General features: G+C 36.9%; 1 protein-coding gene across 4 annotated transcripts in view; it reads right to left on the minus strand.

Moving 5' to 3' along the window:
- Window positions 1–22,008, minus strand: part of Syt14 (synaptotagmin 14) — a 123,003-nt gene that overhangs the window by 69,921 nt on the left and 31,074 nt on the right. For 2 of the 4 annotated variants that reach the window (XM_070041442.1, XM_070041441.1), the window contains exons 2-3: window positions 18,948–19,112; window positions 9,969–10,184 (exon numbers count right to left, since the gene is read on the minus strand). In XM_070041442.1, coding sequence (XP_069897543.1) covers window positions 9,969–10,184; window positions 18,948–19,059 — 328 coding nt within the window. In that variant the 5' untranslated portion in view covers window positions 19,060–19,112. Of the gene's footprint in view, window positions 1–8,965; window positions 8,997–9,968; window positions 10,185–18,947; window positions 19,113–22,008 lie in introns of those variants that run through there. The other 2 variants (XM_070041443.1, XM_070041444.1) reach the window with 2 other exon arrangements.

The raw sequence follows: 22,008 nt of genomic DNA on the forward strand, positions 1-22,008 counted from the left end.
TAATAGAATTTCACTCATTTTGACTAAAATTTTATATGAAGAGGTGGTTATTAATCATGAAGAAATATATCTCCAAAATGCTGCTTCACTGTGGTAAAGGAAGATGAGAATTTGCATTTCACTTGATTAGAATCTTTTTCAATTCATAATTTAACTTTTTACATGTGTTACAAAAGTTTTCCTATTAAAAAACAAAGCAAAACAAAAAACATGTCATCCAGGTGCCAGTGGTTGACACTTACAGTCCTAGCTACTCAGGAGGCTAAGATCTGAGGAAAGTCCATCAGTCTCTCATCTCCAATCAACTATTCAGGAAAGTCCAGAAGCAGCACTATGGCTAAGGTGGTAGAACACTACTAGCCTTGAGCAAAAAAAGAAGCTAAGGGACAGAGCCCAGATCAGGAGTTCAAGCTCCAGGATCGTGAAAAGAAAAAAAAAGAAAGAAAAAGAAAAAGTATGTACATTTATGAATGAATCAATCCCAGTAATTCATACTATACTTTCCCTTTTTTCCATCTGGAAATATTTATATCTAATGGTATTTTTAATTTTTATAAACATGTATTGATTTTTTAAGTATTAATTTCCACACCTGCAGGCAGCAACCACTGGCGGAGTAGAGCCTCTCTCCACCCCCACACCTTGTTTATTAAGATAACACTACTACTTCAGAGACAAAAAATGGCTAGAGGAAAGCTGCTTTCAAAGTCTTAACCTCATAGGAAAGAATATTCCTTCAAAAAGCTCATAGTTCAAGTTATCTGAGTGAAGAACAACAAGGGAAGAAAGAACGTGTCCTTGTGTAAAGTATACTAAACTTACACATTTGGGACATGTTTATTTGAAAGGTAAGGAACTAAAATTAATTAACTCCAAATTAAATTAACTATATTCCAGTCATCTTATATATTTTTATAAAAATCTAATTAATTTAGGGGAAGAATTTACTTTGTATTTAGTACTACTTTGAATAAATGGATTGTGGTTTGAAAAGGTTTTGTAGTTTATCAAAGAAATATGTTGGTGTCTAAGTTAAACGAAAGAATTAAATTTCACTTTTTAAAAAACCATTTTAGAAGCGTTTATATGTGGTTTTAAAATAATATCTACATAGTTATAATTCCCAAATTCCTCTTTCCAGCCCATAGATTTCCTTTGATAACCATACTTTCATGGTGAATTGCCAACTTGATATTGTAAGTAGATACCTCAAAGATGTCACGAATGCCCAGAAAATCTGCATTCCTATGTTAATTTTACCATGTTAATGAGTTCATTAACATGGATTAATAATGATTTTCATCATATCATGTTAATGAAATCCCTAGAAAACCTACCCTAGATTCCTTACTTTGTGTCAGCCCCCACACTAACTTCAAATTTTGTTGATTCTAGTTTCAAAATATATCTCCAGCTTTTCTACTCCTACTGCTACCAAAGCAGTGGAATCTTATATTAAAGTCATATTACCATAAAAATATCCTCTAATTAACTTAACTTCCATTCCTTTTTTTCCATTAATTTTTATTATCTTTAAGTCAATTTACAAAGGGGTTTCAATTCAACATGTCGGTTTATAAGTACGCAGGATCAGTGTCGCCATTTCCATTGTTTTCTGCCATCTCTCCCAGCCCTACCCATCTCCTCAAGTTACCTGGCTCCATTTTCACAGATGTACATGAATCCATAAACTGAACATTCTAAATGGGTGAGCTATCTTCTATGGTTAAGCTCAATTTTTATTATGCTATTGGGTCTTAAGGAACGTGTTTTTAAATTGAATTTGGTTTATTATTCAAAAACAGATTTTGCATGTTTTTCTACTATCCCTGAGCCTGAAGAAGGATACTAAGCAGTCCTTGAATTGTCTCTTTGACCCGGCTCTCAGTATCTATAGGTGTACATACCAGAATGCAACACCCTGTGATAAAGAGCTTTATTACTAGTTATAATAAAGCAAAATGCCTAGGATACATGCCCAAAACACAAAGTCCTGAGTTCAAACCCTATAAAAAAAATTCCAAGCAACAATAACAAGAAATCTAGGGGCTGGGAAGGTGGCTCAGTGGTAGAGTGCTTGCCTTGTATGTATGAGGCCCTGGGTTTGATTCCTCAGCACCACATAAGCAAAAAGAAAAAAGCCAGAAGTGGTGTTGTGGTTCAATTGGTAGAGCATTAGCCTTGAGCTGAAGAGCTGAGGGACAGCACCCAGGCCCAGAGTTCAGGTCCCACAACCGGACCCCCCCCCCCCCAAAAAAAAAAAACAACAACAACAACAAAAAAGAAATCTACCAGAAAAAAAAAGAGAAATTCTGATTGAGTAGGAAGTAATGAAAAACTCTCACAACAAACAGCCTTCATTCTGTAAGGCCAATATTACCTTGCTATCAAACCAAAGACACCACAAGGAGAAAATAAACTAGAGATAAATATCCTTTACGAATACTGATGCCAAAATAAATAAAATATTAGTAATATTTAATAAAATATTAGTCATCTGAATTCAGCAGAATAATAAAAGGCTTTTCACTCCAAGAACAAGTAGGATTTATTCTACAAATTTAAGGATGTTCAATATAAAAAAATGCAATATATATAATAAACCACACCAACAGAACGAATGAAAAACTATTATGAATGGGATGTAACATGAAAGCTGATGTTAAAGGCTTGTCAACTGATGAGATGTGGTTAGGTGACTTGATCCTGGGAGCTCTGACCTTATCAAGTGGATTTCTCCACTAATTGACTTATAATTTGATAGCATTATGGGAATGTGCTGTAGACTGGGCCTAGCTGCAGGAATCAGGCCACGAGGTGTACCTTGTTCCGGGGCTTGCTCTCTGCCTCTTGCTGCTATGAGGTGAGCCCCTTTGTCTAGCCACCTCCTCCACACAGAATGCTTCACCTCCGCATGGGTCCATAGCAATGGCACCCATGGACTGGAACCTCTGAAACCAGGAGCCAAAATAAATCTTTCTTCCTCTTAGTTGTTTTTCTAAGGTATTTTGTCACAAAACACCTTACAAAACCTAACACAAATACAGCTCAAAAACTGGTTATTACAATTGGGGCAAAAAAATTGACAAAATTAAGCACCTATTCATGATTTAAAAATTACTCAACAAACCAGTAATAAAACTTGAAGATATCATACCTAGTGAAATAAGCCAGAAACAAAAAGTCAGATATAATGTTTATGAGTACTTAGTATAATCCAACTAAGGGAGACAGGAAGCAGAATGCTGGTGATCAGGACAAAGGGTAGAATAGAGTTATAAAGTTACTTTTTTTAAATTTCCAGTCCTGGGTCTTGAACTCAGGACATGGATACTGTCCTTGAGCTCCTTTGTGATAAAGGCTAGTCCTCTATCACTTGAATCACAGCTCCACTACTGGGTTTTTGTTTTTGTTTTTGTTGGGGGGGGGTTGGTAATTTATTGGAGATAAGAGTGTCACAAACTTTCCTGCTCTGGCTGGCTTCTAACCATCATCTTCAGATCTCAGCCTCATGAGTAGCTAGGACTAAAGGTGCCTAGCTGTCCCTGAGCTTTTTTGCTCATGGATAGAGCTCTATCGCTTGAGCTCTATCACTTTGGCTTTTTGGTGGTTAACTGGAGATAAAAGTCCCATGAACTTTCCTGCCTGGGCTAGCTTCGAGCCATGATCCTCAGATCTCAGCTTATGGAGTAGCTAGGATTACAGGTGAGAGTCACCTGTGCTAGGCTGAGAGTTACTCATTTTAATGACTACAGAGCTTCAGTTTAGGATGATGGAAAGTCCTAGAGATGTTTAGCAGTGACTGCCATACCATGGTATGAAAATACTTCACGCAGCATATTAAAAGTGGTTACAATGGTTTTATGTTATCTATATTTTACTCCAATAAAAAAGAAAAGAACTATAAAGTTAAAAAAAAATTCAGCCGGGTGCCGGTGGCTCATGCCTATAATCCTAGCTACTCAGGAGGCTGAGTTCAAAGCCAGCCAGGGCAGGAAAGTCTGTGAGACTCTTATCTCCAATAAACCACTAGAAAACTGGAAGTGGTGCTGTGGCTCAAGCAGTAGAGTGCTCGCCTCGAGCTGAAAAGCAAAGGAACAGCACCAAGGCCTGAGTTCTTGCCCCATAACCATCCAAAAAAAAAAAAAAAAAAAAAGGAATGAAAGAAAAAAGAAAAAAGTCTACCCTATTGGGAGCAATAAATCTCATTACATAAAAAATCTCCAAAATACAGTAAAAAATTTTCGAGATCAAAAACTTCTTCTAACATTGGTCATATTTAGCTGGACATCAGTGGCTTATATCTGTAAACCTAGCTATCCAAAAGACTGGGATCTGAGGATCATAGCTCAAAGCCAGTCTGAGCAGGAAAGCCCATGAGACTCTTAACTACCAAAAAGCCAGAAGTGGAAATGTGATTCAAGTGGTAGAGCACGAGCCTTGAGCAAAAAACCGAGGAAAATCACCTAGGCCCTGAGTTCAAGCCAACAATACTGGCACAAAGAAAACTGGTCATAATTTAAAAACACACAGACATAAAGAATTTTTCAGAAGAAATACTAATGAACAAAAACTCTGAAATTAAAGAAACACCAAAAAGGTATACTATCTTTAATTTTCAGTATTTTAAGTCCCTAAACATATTTTACATCAAAGTACTTATCCTCTTCAAAAAGAAATTGTGAGTCTGGTGCTGGTGGCTCATGTGTGTCATCCCTAGCTACTCCGGGGAGGCTGAGATCTGAGGATCACAATCCAAAGCCATCCTGGGCAAAATAGTCCCTATGAAACTGTTATTTCCAATTAATACTCAAAAATAGGAAGTGGAGCTGTGGCTCAAGGTGGTACAGCACTGTCCCTGAGCCCAGGCTGGGAGTTCAAGCCCCATGACTGATTAAAAACAAAAAGAAAAGAAATTGTGGAAATCAACCTTTATGAAACAGCTCAAATAAACATAAATAGAACTAAACAAAGAATTTATCTTAAGTACCACATTATTTTTTTAAACAAAGCATTTCTAGGCACCAGTGGCTCATACCTGTAATCCTACCTACTCAAGGGGCTGAGATCTGAGGATCATGGTTCAAAGCCAGCACAAGCAAGAAAGTCCATGAAACTCTTATCTCCAATAAACTACTCAGAAAAAGCCAGAAGTGGCGCTATGGCTCGAGGAGTAGAATGCTACCCTTGAGCAAAAGAAGCTCAGGGACAGAGCCCAAGCCCAGAGTGCAAGCCCCAGGACCAGCCAAAAAAATATTTTTAATAAAAATAAAAATAAGGTGTTACAGGAACAGAGAACTATGCTTTCATGGCCCTAATTTTAAGATAACATCAAAATCAATGCATGAGACTTCTGGTGTAGCCATAAGGGGAAAATCAATGATAAGTACATTGTAGTCTATATGTGTAGTCTATATACCCTAAGATAGAGGAGAGGCTGGAAATTATTCTTTATTTTTTTGGGGGGGGTCCAGTCGTGGGGCCTGAACTCTGGGCCTGGGCGCTGTCCCTCAGCTCTTCAGCTCAAGGCTAGCGCTCTACCACTTGAGCCACAGCGCCACTTCCAGCTTTTTGCTTATGTGGTGCTGAGGAATCGAACCCAGAGCCTCATGCATGCAAGGCAAGCACTCTACCACTGAGCCACCTTCCCAGCCCCTGGAAATTATTCTTAATAGTGTTTGATCCCCAAATAACATCTTACAATTTTAATAATGTAGCTTTGCATAACATACAATATAGCTTTGCAATCTCTGTAAACTAAGAATGAAAAGCCCTAAATAATAAAAAGATGCTGTAATAATTTAAGACTAAATTCAATCTTCACATGAAGATCTTAATTAGGATTCTCCATCTAATGTAAAAATGGAAAGTATTAACTAACCAGAATGGTTGGTCTAGCTTACCAACTTAAGATATCTACAAATCATAACTGATATTGTTTTTTAAAAATAAGACAGGTTATAGTGACATGGTAAAAATAAAATTGTGAACAAAATGTAATCAAAAATTTTTCTTAAAATAACCATCATTTTAATGATGAGTTCTCCTAAAAATTTCTTAAACATAACACTTTTTGTATTTTTTAAATAAACTAAAAGATTAATATGGCCACCTAGAGGAGAAAACGTAATTAACAAATATGTCACTCCCCCCTTTTTTTTTCTTCTTTCCTAGAATACTTGTTTTCTATGTTTGTAGCAATACAACATCCAGTGGAAGTAACACATTGTATGAAATAAACTTAGGAAGACAGTAGAGTAGCCCGAACCTAATAATGTTAGTTTTGCAGTGAACCTGAAAAGTACAATTTGGAGTAACTTAACTGATTCAAAGGTCTGTCTTTATTTCTGTAAAATGAGGGATAATCTCACCTACCACAATGAATTGTAGTGACAATGTGCAAAGAAACTAAACATCAGGCACACATTAGGATCTCAATCTATGGTAGCTCTTAGTACATAGTCAAAGTTCATGCTGTGAAGGGTTGATGTAGGGCTAGTTACACAATTGTGCAACCAGCTGGTACAAATATCGGAAATAAATTCTCCTCCTTCCTACATACATGCAGAGGAGTATAACTATTGGTAGGTGGGAAGAAGAAAGTAGATTGTCAGGTATACAAATTCCTTCAACTTACTTCTTTGGTAACAAAATATGGCATGGTAACAAAATACGGCAGGAGCTGGGTGCTGGTAGCTGACTTTTGTGCTCAATTTCTTTTGATTTATTCATTAATGGATTGATTTTTGCCAGCAGTTGGTCAAAACTCCATGTAATAATAACCCTGTGAATAAGGCAGGTTTAATATAAAACTAATTTGAGAATGTCTGAAATCAATGTACTCTGGTGCTTTATCCAATAGTTTAGGGCAGATACGTACAGAAAAGTTCAGGATAAGCCTTAAACATGTGTGTTGGACAAAATGAGAAGCTGGCTCTCATACCCATACCAGTTGCAAAGGTGAGGGCAAGAACAGAAGAGCAACAGTTTTAGCTCACTTCCTAGCTGCCCAGGAGGCTGAGATCTGACAATCAAGATTGGAAGCCAGCCGGACAGGAAAGTCCATGAGATGCTTATCTCCAATTAACCCCCAGAAAAATGGAAGTTTACACTGTGGCTCAAAATGGTAGAATGCTAGCCTTGAACAAAAAAAGCTCAGGGACAGCGTCTACTCCCTGAGCTCAAGCCCCATGACAAACAGGAAGAAAAAAAAAAGATATTATCTTACATATACTCTCCCCTTAATAACACTTATCTGGCTTCTTCACTACTCTATTTCGCTAAAACTTCAAATTAAAGGTATTGATTCACCTTTATTGGAAAAAGGGGTTCATCTGCATTCTCATAATCATTAATATCTATACCCTCCTAAAATTCTCCTTTCGTGGATAATAAAATACAAGTCTAATTGTCTTCTTTTACCATCTCTTTTGTCATCTCTTCTCTTTATGTAATATTTCCTCTATAGACAATCTTTATCAATGTAATCTACTATCACTTCTCTATCTCTAAGTACATGTAATTTGAAAACTTCTCTCCCTGACCCTATTTAAGATTGCATGTTCAATAACCAGTTCCAAATGCTTAAATATCCTATTTTTATCACATGTAAGAAATGAAGTATAACATCTCTCCACTTCCAACAACAACAACAACAATAACAAAAAAAAAAAACAGAAATTCTCTCTAGATTTCATGTTTATATGATTGACTCCAACATTCTCCTGCATGTACATGATGAAACCTGTGCTTTCTTTGATTTTCCTATTTTTCTAATGTTCAAAACATATTCAGTTCCCAAATCCAGCATTATCTCTCCTGTCCTCACATATTCCTATTGGCACTACTATAATTCCGTTTTTAAAAATCATTTTTCACAGACTATTCCAAAGATATCACTGATATCCTTTCCAATAATTCTCCTGATACTAAATTCATCTTTCTACAGCACACCCTGCTCATGATTTCTAGCTGAAAAACCCTTCAGTACGTTCCCACTGGCTAAAAAACAGAACCCAATTTCTTTTGATTTATTCATTAATGGATTGATTTTTGCCAGCAGTTGGTCAAAACTCCATGTAATGATAACCCTGTGAATAAGGCAGGTTTAATATAAAGCTAATTTGAGAATGTCTGAAATCAATCTACTCTGAAATCAATCTACTCCAGTAATTTAGGGCAGATATGCATAGAAAAGTTCAGGATAGGCCTTAAACATGTGTGTTGAACAAAATGAGAAGTTGACTCTCATACCCATACCAGTTGCAAAGGTGAGGGCAAGAACAGAAGAGCCACAGAGATTATACTTCCCTCCTCACTGGTCTCCCTATAGACTATTAGGCTGTGCTAGAATAACAAGACTACAGGGAAAGAACAATCAAGACAGTAGAGGGACACAGTATAAGGAGGGAGAAAGGAGTGCATATGGGGACAATGCTTAAACTGTATCTGTAGAAAGCAAAGTAGCTATGGTTACCAATCTCACACTGAGGACTCACATACCTGCTCATTACCTGCTCAATATCATCACCCCAGTTTTCACTAGTCTCATCTTCAACTGGATTGCACTTACCTAGTAGGTGCCAAATACCCTCTAAAAATTGTACTACATATACCCTTTGGTATTCATGAAAACCCTATCAGGTTTCTCTTATCTTACAAAGTGCATCATCTTTAGTATGAAGCCAAACACAAAAATAGATATTTTGCCCACTGACAACTTATGTACTGGGTAAAACTTTAATTCATCAATAGTAATAGACACTAAAACACAAGTCATAGCTATAAAATCAAGGATAGTTGGTATTTTACATAATAAAAAGTCCTTTTTATATATGGTATAAAGATAATTGTTATGTCATTTTATTCAGTGAGAAATGTACTTAAATGTAGGAATAAATATGCTTTAGTGGTAAACCTTTTATATCTACTACAGAAATATGTAAAAACAAATGTGGACATGTACCTGGACTTGTACCTCCCATGTAAGTTTTGTTCTAAAGTCCATGTCAGCAAAGAAAGGGAAACCTATTAGAGATGGAATTATCCTTAGAATTATTGAAATCCTTGATAATCCAATCAACTGTTTTTGAAACACAGTTCTCAATAAACCTACCTCAGACAGTATTTCTCTCCCACAAAGAATAGATTCTGTCTTTCATTGTGTGCCATGTGAAGCCTTTGGCTGTTATTGAGGGGCCACATTGAATGAAGAAGTATACATTTACATATTGGATTTCAACAATGTGACCCTTAGTCCCTATCAGCTCCTAACAAGGTATCTGGGGATTGATGTCATCTGAGAGAACAGCAGCTTCTCATCTGTCACCTCCTGTATGCTAGGCAAAGGCTCACGAAGGAAAGACAGCCACAGTCAGCAGCCTCGACAGTGAGCTAGCTGTGGGATTATCATCTTAGGACAATTGCGCTGCTCCCTCCCCCAGGGGTTCAAAGGCCCATCATTTCTGAAAGCTTATTTATTCCCCCACCAGACCAGGAGCCAGCTGACATGCTCCTGGCCTTCTTGGGAAAGGTGAAGCACCAAGACTTCCCCCAGACCCCAGATCATCCCAGGGGATGAAGTGAGAGTCCACGGCAGTGAGACTGGGAAACCAGCTCTGGCTCCCGTCCATCTGCCTCAGAAGCTTTATCTTTCACCTTGTAATGAACTCATCTTTTCTGCTCAAGCTTTTTGCTGTTCTCGGCTTTTTTTTTATACTCGCTCACATTGCTCACATATCACTTGTGGAATAGGAGCTACAATTATGACATTATTTAAATCATTCAGTGTTTTGGAACTAGTTTTGATTTTTGGCTTCAACCCAAACTTTGACTTTGAATGAATTTATCTTCCCAGACATGTGGCTTCACTGACTGCATATGCTCTCTTGTTTACTGTTCAACCAAAGATGCTTAGATTTGAGATTCAAATAATCTGATCATGGTCATTAAAAAATAAGCTGGCTTACCTTCATCTATTGATGCTTCACTGCTGTATCCATCATATTCTGCTGATAAAGGACTGTATTTTTGCCTTGTTTCCCAGCCATAGTTTGTCTGTCTAGAATCAACCAGTGGCAGTCTAGAATTGTGCGTTCTGGATAAGGCCTCTTGATATTTACCCAGTGCTTCATCTTCACTTTCAGAGGATGAACCACACTCATCTTTATCCATATAGGAATTATCTATTGGAAAGACAGGGAGAGGAAATGATTATTTTAGTACACCAAAGTATTAGCATATATATATATATGCACATTTTATGCATATACATGTATGCATATCTATATAGATATAGTCACATATCCATATAAATACAAACACATGTTCAAACACAAACATATACATATATCATCACACAGGAGGAAAAACCAAATAACCCTTAAGATGACTGAAATTCTTGAAAATTCCTTAAAGTACGTTTAAAGCCTAGTGTAATAGATAGGTATATGTGTGTATATGTATACACACACCCTGAATTTTCAGCTTTAGAGAAACATAATTTTTTTCATAAGAAGCCCAAATTTCAGCTTTTTATGTTTGAATAGAAAAAAAAATCAATTCTGTATTCCGGTTATATAGTCTTAGTCAAAGGGACTTTTCCTCCATGTTGCATACATAGGAAATTATGATTCTTGTCACTAAAGAACATACAAATGAAGTTATTAGTTCTGCCAATACATATGGATCTGATCCAAATAATTTGTGTTTAAAGATATGCTTCCAATTTTTATTTTGGCCTTTATTTCCAAAACTAGCAATGCTCAGTGCTAACAATAGAACAGAAATGGTACTCGGTGCAATTTTAATAGGTACAAATTTTCTAGAGAGTAAATTGGCAAAACATATCTAACTTCTAAACCTGTAGTCTTGATCCATTTCTAGGAAATTGCCAAGTTCATTTCTAAGAATTCAGCCTAAGAAAATACATGAAAAGTAATCAAAGATATTAGATACATGTTAAAGCAAAAGAAAACCAAAGTAATAAATAATTGGTTAGGTAAGTTATGGTACACCTACAAAATGATATGAATTTTCGGTTACTCCCAAGGAACAAACAATTACAACAGCACATTAAGAGAAGAGAGGTTGGGGTGGGGTGGGGGGAGGATGGGATGGGAAGGGAAAGCAAAGGAGGAGGCTACAATGCTTGATAAGAAGTGTACTCATTATCTTGCCCATGTAATTGTAACCCCTCTGTACAGTATTTTCACAACAAAAAAAATTAAAAAAAAAAGAGAACAGAGGTTATAAAATAGAAGGTATAATTATATTTACATTATAAATACATATACCTCATGAAATATATTCACACAGATATGCAGTATATTATGCAACAATATATGCCAAACTGCTAACACTTACCAAGGAAAGAGAATTGGTGGAAAAGTTTTATTTAAATATGCCTGTGCCGGGCGCCAGTAGCTCACACCTGTAATCCTAACTACTCCAGAGGTTGAGATCTGAGGATCACGGTTCAAAGCCAGCCCAGGCAGAAAAAGCCTGTGAGACTCTTATCTCCAATTAACCGTCGGAAAACTGGAAGTGACGCTGTGGCTCAAGTGGTAGAGTGCTTGCCTTGAGCTGAAGAGCTGAGGGATAGCGCCCAGGCCCAGAGTTCAAGCCCCACAACTGACAACAACAACAAAAAGCCTCAATTTCAAATAATTTCTTTGGCAGTTTGAACCGAGGGCCTCATACTTGCTGGTAAGTGTTCCCCCACTTAAGCCACAACCCCAGATACTTATTTTTGCTCTAGTTACTTTTTGGATAGAGTCTCACAGGGCCAGGGCCTGCCTATGACCTCAATCCTCCTACCTATATACCCTACCTATACCTTCCATTAGCTGAAGCCGTGGGAATGCACTCTACCTGGCTTTTTTTTGGCCTGGACTGCCCTTGAACTTTTTTTTTTTTGTTGGGGGGGGGGGTCCGGTTGTGGGGCCTGAACTCTGGGCCTGGGCGCTGTCCCTCAGCTCTTCAGCTCAAGGCTAGGGCTCTACCACTTGAGCCACAGTGCCACTTCTGGCTTTTTTCTTTTTGCTTATGTGGTGCTGGGGAATCAAACCCAGGGCCTCGAGCATACAAGGCAAGTGCTCTACCACTGAGCCACCTTCCCAGCCCTGCCCTTGAACTTTTATCCTCTCAATCTTCTCAAACAAATTTTAAGAGGTACAAACTTCCATATCACTTTACAAAGCAATAGTTATAATTCACTACATTGTGTGTCGCCATTGGCACTATATGTTGCCAGTAGTCACATGCCTATTTAAATTAAGTTCAGTGAAACAATTTAAAAGTAATTCCCTGCGCCATCAGCGTAGCTGAAGTTTCAAGAAGTGACTATCAGATGGAACAATACAACAGGTAAAACTTGCCATTGGAAGTTCTGTCAGACAGCACTGCAATGACAGCACAGCTGGTCTACGAACCAAGGCCTTCTGACCCCAGTTCAGAGCTGTGAATATTTTGTGTTATCCTACAGTGATATCTCAGGGCAGCCGGAAGGTGGCAAGCTCCTCCATGAGGATACCCACTCTTACTAAATGTTACCTGAAGAAGCTTCACATTCAGAAATAGAAAAGGAAACTCTTCTCCTCATTCTACACCTTATAACTTCTATATCAGAACCTAGCACTCAGATTCGAGTAATATTACAGTGCAGCTAGAAGTGTTCATCTGCGGGTCAAAACAGAAAGGGAGGGAAGGAAGGTGAACAAATGCAATCATGCTATTCTGTATACACATGTGGAAAATGACCTATGTAACTGTGGGCAGGGATGGGAGGGGGAACTAAAGGAAAGTGAAGGAAGGGGTGGCATTGTCCAAATAAACATACTCATTATCTGACTTATGAAAGGGTAACCCCTCTGTACAAAAGCATAATAATAACAACAAAGTTATAGTTAAATAACACTGTCAAGGAAGTGGAGCTGTGGCTCAAGTGGTAGAGTGCTAGCCTTGAGTAGAAGAGCTCAGGGACAACACCCAGGCCCAGAGTTCAAGCTCCATGACCGACAAAAACAAAACAAAACAAAAAACACTGTCAAAACAATTTCTGAAAATGTGTTTTATGTTTGGTATTGACTATTCTGTAATATCTGAGAGGTATGTGTTTTCTTTTAGTTCCTACTTTTTTTTTTTTTTTTTTGTCCGTCATGGGGCTTGAACTCTGGGCCTGAGTGCTGTCCCTCAGCTCTTCAGCTCAAGGCTAGTGCTCTACCACTTGAGCCACTGCACCACTTCCAGTTTTCTGAGTGGTTTATTGATGATAAGAGTCTCACAGAGTTTCCTGCCCAGGTTGGCTTTGAACTGCAATCCTCACACCTCAGCCTCCTGAGTAGCTAGGATTACAGGAGTGAGCCACCAGCGACTGGCTCGGTTCCCACTTCTTTAATATATATAATCTTTAAGTAGTTGTACAAAGGAGTTGTCATTCAACAAAACAGTTTATAAATAGAACACATCTTGATCAATGTCACCCCTTTTAACGTTCTTACCCATCCTTTCCAAACCACCCTTCCTCATAGATACCCACTCTTTAGGTACCTTCTTCAGGTGCTTTGCTTCTTAGTGAACACAAAGCAAAACAAAATGTAAAATCCTATACTACTACTTATTGTTCTTTGCTAAATAAAATGAAAAACCTATATTTCTTAATTGTATGTCTTATGTATTTACTTCAAGTAATAACTCTACCAGAACTAAACCAGGGCTACCAAAACATTCTGAATCTGACCTCCCACCCTCTACCCCGTCCAAAATAACACCTGGCCATAAGGATAGACTCTAAATGGATATATTTTTCACAGGCTGGCATTGGTTTCTAGTGAGCCCATCCATCCTGATCAACCTCTTCTATCCCATTTTAAAAACATTCATACAATTGGTAAATACTAATATCTACTATTTATGAGCCATGTAGAAGAACTAAAGAATGCTTTTCTCAATTTCCTCTGCTAACTAAATTTTTTGTTATTTTATGAGAATCTGAATTTATAGAAAAGTCATTTACACATCTTATATATAAAAGCCAGTATATTTTGGCCTTGTGATTGGATCAGCAATAACTAAAAATGACTAAGGAGTCTCAGAAGGATGTACTAAAAGCATGAACTGAAATATTTTGAAAATTATGGTTGAAAACTGTAAGTGCTTACACAAAATCTTAATTCTATATAAAGAACTCATGAATAATATAGTTTATGTACACTCAGAATGAACTTGAACAGTTATAAAAACGTTTCATTGTATGGCTAAGTGAATAAAGATATTCTGAAGCATGTGATGGAAAAATATGGGCAGATTTGAAGAACAATATTAAATATATGATGTAGAAAATAACTATTTTTTTTGTTTGTCTCCCTTTTCTGGCAGCACTGGAATTTTGAACTCAGGTTATTCTGTCACTTGAGTCATGCTTGCAGTCTAAAATATAAAATTTTTAAATGCAAGTGTAGCCCAACAAATAAACTCACTAAAATAGGCACACTACTTCAGAAAACCACAGATTTTCATTATAAATTAAATGATAATTAAGAAAAATTAGGACTCCTCAAAAACTGGCCAAATTATGTATTGATCAGGTGTAACACACAGAGGTATACATATATATATATATATATATATATATATATATATACACACACACAAATATATATATATATATATATATGAATGATCTAGAAATTCTGTGGATAAAAAACTGAATGGTTCTAAAAATGTCTTGCAGTCAGAGGATTCAAGGAAGTCTTAAACTTGATATATAGACATGAACAGGAAAAGAGATTTGGATGTTTCCCTAATTGAAAAAAAGTTAGAGAAAATTCAATCATTCAAACTAACATTAGGAGACCTCACCTTTTTCTAGTGTTATCTTACAATGTTTTTCAAGTTTATTCTTTGTTGTTCCTTGTTTGGCAGAATTGGCTTCATTTTTCTCTGTTTTTATGTCTCCTCTCAATCTGTAGTATTTTGTTGGGTTTATTTGTTCTTTGATTTTTCCAGAAAATTTATCTTTAGGATTAGCCGATGGTGCTGGATATATGTCTTCTTTCATAATTGATTTCTGTATCGTATGTTGGTTGTGTGTCAGAATCTCTTTTGGAGAGCATTCATTTCCTGAATACCCATTCCCTTTGAGTCCTTTACTTTTAATGTATTTTTCGGCTTTCTTTAAATGATTCCCATGTTCTAAATTAGTAAGATGCTTATTTTTGTTGAAATGCCTCATTTTCTCTTGATCTTTTCCCGTAAATGCATGTTGAGATTTAGTATATTCTTCTCCTTCATTCTTATCTGTAGCAATAAACTTCTTTTGCTCACATTGTATGTTTATGCCAATGGTGGCATTCTGATTTCCTTTCATTTCTTGGTATCTTAACTGCTTTAAATCATTTTTGTCATTACTAGAACTTACTAACCCAACTGTTTTACAAGTGTCATTATGTTCAAGTTCATGACAAGCAGATCCAGTCCTTGTACTCTGCTTGATAACAGATACTCTACCACTCATATTATGGCCTTTCAAAGAAGAATCACCAGCATTATCAGCTTCCTGATAATTTAACAGTGTCTGTTGCCTATCAATATGGCTAAGTGATCTTCCCTCATGCATTCCTTGATCACACATTTCTGAAGCTGAAGTGTTAGCATCATTTACTTGCTTTGTTCTGTGTTCTAAATTGGACTGTGCTTTCTGACAAGCATTGATTTTGGAGACTTCTGGTAGAGGGGCATTGTTTGTGGCAGAAGAACCTGCAGTGTCTTGTGCTGCAGAGCTTTCCTCTTCTGGGTGAAAGCCATGCATCATGCTTGTCACCTGCTCAGCAACGGAGTCAGTGAAAGCATAGCTCACCTCCCCAACAGCAGTGGTCAGATCTTCCACAGCACTACTAATTGTGTCCACCAAGGAAGACACCGAAGGCAGATTCTGCTGAAAAGTTTTGAAAAATGCCATATTCCAATTCTTTGTTCACAAAAGGTATAATCACAAAATCTGCTCTTCTCAAAGTATCCACTACTTGGGAACTTGAATTTAACTTTTATTTATTTAAATATTGCTATGTATGAGCTGAGTATTAGTGTTTCACACTGTGGCTTTTAATCTCGTTTGGGAGAAATAAGTTGAAGTAAAAACTCTTCCGAAAAGACCCCAAAAACAAAAATCAAATCACTTGGCTTAAATATAATGACATTTTTTTCCCACTCCATAACTATAACAGCAGCAAGACAACGTTTTCCCCTCAAATACTACTGTTTCTTTTAAATTTTATACCTGAAAGAAGAAGTATAAAAAAACACTTTTATTATGTACTTTTAATTTACTTATTAATAGTCTACATAAGAGAACAACTCCTATAGACAGACTACCAATTTAATTTCAAATAAAGAAATTAAGAGGAAACTATCTACACAATCTGGCACAGAGGGAAGAAGAAGGAAGAACAAGTATGGACATCTGCTGATTGGCATGTGCAAGGGATAACTGAGACATTTAAATATATAGGATTTTATATTAACTCTATGAGTAAATGTTAATTCTGTTTAATGAATGAAAAATACCAAGACTCAGAAACTTAATAACGTCTATGAGATCTTTTCTCTGGCTCTTCAAGGTCAAATTAGGTTAATAATAACAAAAAGGGAAAAGTTACCATTTTCACTCATTTGCTTACAAGTGCAAACCGGGGTTTTCAAGAACCTAGACTGACTGTTCAGGCCGATACTAGAATCCGGCTGGTTGCTCTATGTCAACCATTAAAAAGATATGCAAAAACCCCACAACCCCCACCCAAAAAAACAAAACAAAACAACAACAACCCCCCAAAAAACCTGTCACTCTTCTTTCCAAATCTTCAGATAGGAAAATACAGATTTTTCTAATTTAGAAATGTCGCTTACATTAACATATGAAAATTTTATTGCTCGGTTAAAAAAAAAAACCTAATAGGGTGCTGGTGGCTCACTCCTGTAATCTTACATCTGTAATCCTAGCTACACAGAAGGATGAGGTCTAAAGACAGACATTCAAATCAAGTCCTGGCAGGTGAGACTGTGAGTCTCAATTAGCTATTAAAAAGCCAGCTATGGCTCAAGTAGCAGAGTGCTAGGCTTCAGCAAAAAAACTGAGGGTCAGTACCCAGGGTCTACATTCAAGCCCCAGGACCAACAGACTAACACTCTCTCTCTCTCTCTCTCTCTCTCTCTCTCTCTCTCTCTCTCTCTCTCTCTCTCTCTCTCTCTCTCTCTCAATAGGGGTTAAGATGTAGATCAGTGGTAGAACACTTGTCTAACATTGCAAGGCCTCGTTTCCATGTACAGAACCACTCACCAAAATAAATAAATGGAATAAAAATAAAAATACTTAAAAATGTTCTAATATGGTACTAAATATTTTTATATAAATAAAAAACCCTGGGATCATAAATAATTGTAAATTATTGTAATTAGATAAAAGAAATATTGGAATGCTGACCCAGAGAACTATTGAAGCCTGCTAATAAAGACATCTATACCTAGTACATTCCACACAAATGATTAAAATTAGGACTGGAGTGGAATATGAGAAACATCGAACTTACCTAAGCCCAAACCACATAAAGTAATAGTGTTCCCAATGCACAAAACCCAAAATGTAATTTAGTAATCCATAGATTTTTAAATAATAGGTCTATCACCCAACCTTTCAGTTATTATATATATATATATATATATATATATATATATATATATATATTTACTCAAGGTTTCTATGCTTCTTCCTCAAAACAATTTTAAGTTACCACCTATATAAATTCCAACTTACTCCTGGTATCATTTATACAAACAAGCCCTTGAAAACAAGAACTAAAAAACTCCTGTAATTATTTTTTTTTTTTTTTGTCGGTCGTGGGGCTTGAACTCTGGGCCTGGGCGCTGTCCCTCAGCTCTTCAGCTCAAGGCGAGCACTCTACCACTTGAGCTACAGCGCCACTTCCGGTTTTCTGGTGGTTTTTATTAGAGATAGGAGTCTCACGGTCTTTCCTGCCCGGGCTGGCTTTGAACCGCGATCCTCAGATATCAGCCTCCTGAGTAGCTAGGATTACAGGCGTGAGCCACCAGCGCCCGGCCAACTCCTGTAATTATTAAAAGAAAAACAGCTAGGCACTGGTGGCTCACACCTATAATCCTAGCTACTCAGGAGACTGAGATTTGAGGATTGTGGGTTGAAGCTGGCCCGGGCAGAAAAGTCCCAGTAAGAGTCTTATCTCTAATTAACTACTCAAAAACCAGAAGTGGTGCTGTGGCTCAAGTTGTAGAACACTAGCCTTGAGCACAAAGTTGCTCAGAGACAGTGCCCAGGCCCTGAGTTCAAGACCCACAACTGAAAAAAAAAAATTAAAAAACAAGAACTCTCAAGGAAGGAAAAAAAAAACAAAAACGGTACAATAGCCTTCTTTCCTAGTATCTAGTAATACTAAGTAATAGAATGCCTATGGTGCCATGGTAGGGAGTGAAGCATTACTTTTTAGATGCGGTATTTATCTATATACTAAACTGCAAGGAGAAAATACCTCCCTCAAGCAATAAAATTATACAACAGCTGTGTAAAGACAATGCTTTTGAGGGATATGAGCAGGGAGCTATTGGGTAATGCGTTTAACCTGTATAACAAGATATTCCTTCTTTCTAAAGCATATCTGTTCATATTATAGACTCAAAATCATACAATGAAAATGAAAAAACAAAAACATTCATTTGTGATAGGAGACAACTTACTTTTATGCAAATCTTTGTACTTTGTGGGACACAGAAAGACAGGTCTGAGTTCACTTAACAGTGCTTTTATTCTTACAAAACAGTGACTCAAATATAAGCTTACTATGTCATGTTTACTATATGCCACCCAATGTTATTGTATGTATTAAAGAACAGTACAGATAAAAAGGAAGTTGTCTGATACTTACACATTTTATCTTGTGAATTCCTCCTTGTATCATATCCTGAACCAAGATCTGGAAACCCTCCAACATTTTCAAAACAGAACTTCTTATTAATATAGAGAAAAAGGAGCAGCATCAAGATAATAAACACCCCAACAGCTGACAAAAATCCAACTGCTTCTGGAGATACTAGAGAAAAAAAAGTCACAGCTGTAAGCATTTTTACTGTAAGCTACAAATAAGAAGGAAACTCCCATACATAAATTAGATTACTGCCTTATTTTAATTATTTTTAAATGTTTTATTTTAAAAATAGTTTATAAAAAACAAATCGAGTTTAATGAGTTGTTCAATATATTCAAAAGCATTCAAAGTTACAGAATTCGTTATAAATAGGCAATTAACAAGTGTTTTATACATTGAAAAGTATTAAAAAATGCTAACACACAAGTTAGAAAAATTATTTCTCATGCATAGGGATTATCAAATTCATGAAGACATTTACTATGATTGACCTCACAGCTTCATTGACATTTACCTATTAAATTCTTTCTCTATTCTCCTTTTCAAAATATACTCCAGTCAAACGATTCTACTCCACTGCCTAAGAATCAATAATATTCAATACCACTCTTCTACTTTTGTTCATTCTCTTTCCCTTACTTAGAATGGTTAACTTTTCTAACATAGCTCTTCGTTTCACTCATTCATTCAACTAACAAATATTTGAGGGGGCTTCAGCCACACATCAGGCATTGTTACGTACACAGCTCCCGGTTTGCCCGATTTTTTTCTTTCCTTGAACAATCTAGTAAAGGAAGTTAGAAAGCAGTGCAATCGAATTTGAATAGGGAACAAGAGGGACTATTAGAACTACTGGAACACCCAAGCCAGTGGCGAAAATTCATGGAAGCTTTTCTTAAAGTTACAGTGATCTGATTCTATTTTAAGAATTAACAGGAATTAGACAAGTTAACACTGTTCAAGGCAGAAGGGACCACATATGTGAATCCCTGCAGACAAAATGTCACTGTAACTTTGTTCTTAGGAGCTATCAAAATTTAGTCTCCAGAGAATACATGAAACTACTGAAAGAGATTTTTCTACAATGGAAAAAGATTAAACTCTCCAACTTCTGAAATCCCCAGCAATCTCTCTTCCCTTTCAGTATTCCCATTATTTGTTACTGCATCAGTCATTTGGAGCTAAACAAGAACTGGTTTTTTGTATCTCCAGTACCTTACAAGTAGTAGTGAAGAATGACTCCTAAGCTTCAAACATGCCCTACAAGCTAAAAGCAACTGTATTTCTTTCCATCACTTAAGTAGCACCTACCATATATCTCCTCCCAATGTCATGGTAATTAGCACCTAACTTGTTTGTTCCAAATGAGGTCACCAACTGATGCTTTAATCTAGATTTTCATTAGTTAGGAAAGAAAGACATGCTAGCAGGACCTGCAAGTATGATATTACAGTCTGTGAAAGCTGGTCAACAGTGTCGCAGAAGAAGATGAAGCAAAAGTGATGTTGTAAGAGAAATGCAACGTAAGTGAGATAAGAAAGGGACAGGAAGAGTAGACTTCTAGCTAGATGCCAGGCTGGCCTTGAGGGACAGAACTCCTTATTAGAATTAAGAAGTTACACCCAGGTATCAGTCTAGCCTGTCTTGCCCTTAGACCAGCATATAGCCCGAAAAGAAAACAGTATTTTAATAAAACAAGGTGAGGCACATTACATAAAAACAGTGGTGTGCAATAAGACCCAAAAAAAAAATGAAGTTAAAAAAAAAGAAAACTAAGGGACTGGGAAGGTGGCTCAGTGGTAGAGCGCTTGCCTTGCATGCCTGAGGCCCTGGGTTCAATTCCTCAGCACCACATAAGCAAAAAAAGAAAAAAGCCGGAAGTGGCGCTGTGGCTCAAGTGGTAGAGCTCTAGCCTTGAGCTGAAGAGCTGAGGGACAGCACCCAGGCCCGGAGTTCGGGCCCCACGACCAGACCCCCCCCCAAAAAAAAACAAAAACAAAAACAAAACTAAAAGATTATCATCAGCATTTCCAGTAGCTTCCAGACAAGTAAAAAGTCTAGCATGAAGAGGCAAAAGAGAGCAGTACCTCAAAATTATACTGCAAATATCAAATATACATAGGAACTGTTCTCATAGCCAGACCTAAAACATACTCAGAAATGTAATGCCTTAAGTAGTTACCCAGGCTTAGTTACTATATAGTCTGAAAAGCTGATGTCTCTTCAAAACTAAAGCAGAGAGAAACCTAGTTCGGGCAATGAAGGCTAGCAATAAACATATATGGCATGTACAACATACCATTCATCTTCAAGCACCTTCCATATGTAAAGTCATTTAATTTTCACAGAGATCCTATCATCATCCTCATTATAAAATGGGAAACAGAGATATGAAACGTGTGCCCAGCTAGTAGGCAGAACACTAAGAATTCAAACCCCATCCAGTTACTGCTGTCTGCTTTCTTTCTCTTCTCTTGACTTTTCTTATCCTTTACTTCATTGTTTTTTTATGTGCTACTCTTTTTATCTTCCTCCTTCTCGTTTTAGAAAATTCAACATACTAAAAAGATCAGCTATAAAAAGTAAGTGTAATATAAAATAAAAACTATAATTGAGGTATTAATATAAATTACTGGAACACAAAGAAGAATCACAATCAGAAAAGTCACAAAATGGATCCGAAAAGATATATAATTGAGTTTAGTACAACAGGCTAATAGAAATGCCACCAACAGTGAAAGGACAGACAAAATCACAGGACCAAAGAAATGGCATTCCATAAGCACACCACAAGTGGCAATCCTGCCACCCAGTTGCCTATGCATCTTCAGTGCACTAGCATAGTGCCACCGAGTGGACACAAAGACATTGAGAGTGAAAAATGAATGGATCAGTGAATTTCTACTTATGAAAGATCAAGAATATATCTTGAAAATTGTGACAGAAGAAAAAAGCAAGCTCTAAACTGTCAAAGAGCCTTGGATATCATTCTTAGGATCTTATATTTATGGAATGACATGGTACAGGTTTGTCTGGAAAAACTATATTGGTTAAAGCCCTT

Source organism: Dipodomys merriami, unplaced genomic scaffold (assembly GCF_024711535.1).
Source record: "Dipodomys merriami isolate MVZ:Mamm:240054 unplaced genomic scaffold, mDipMer1.0.p SCAF_31, whole genome shotgun sequence".
Classification (NCBI taxonomy): domain Eukaryota; kingdom Metazoa; phylum Chordata; class Mammalia; order Rodentia; family Heteromyidae; genus Dipodomys; species Dipodomys merriami.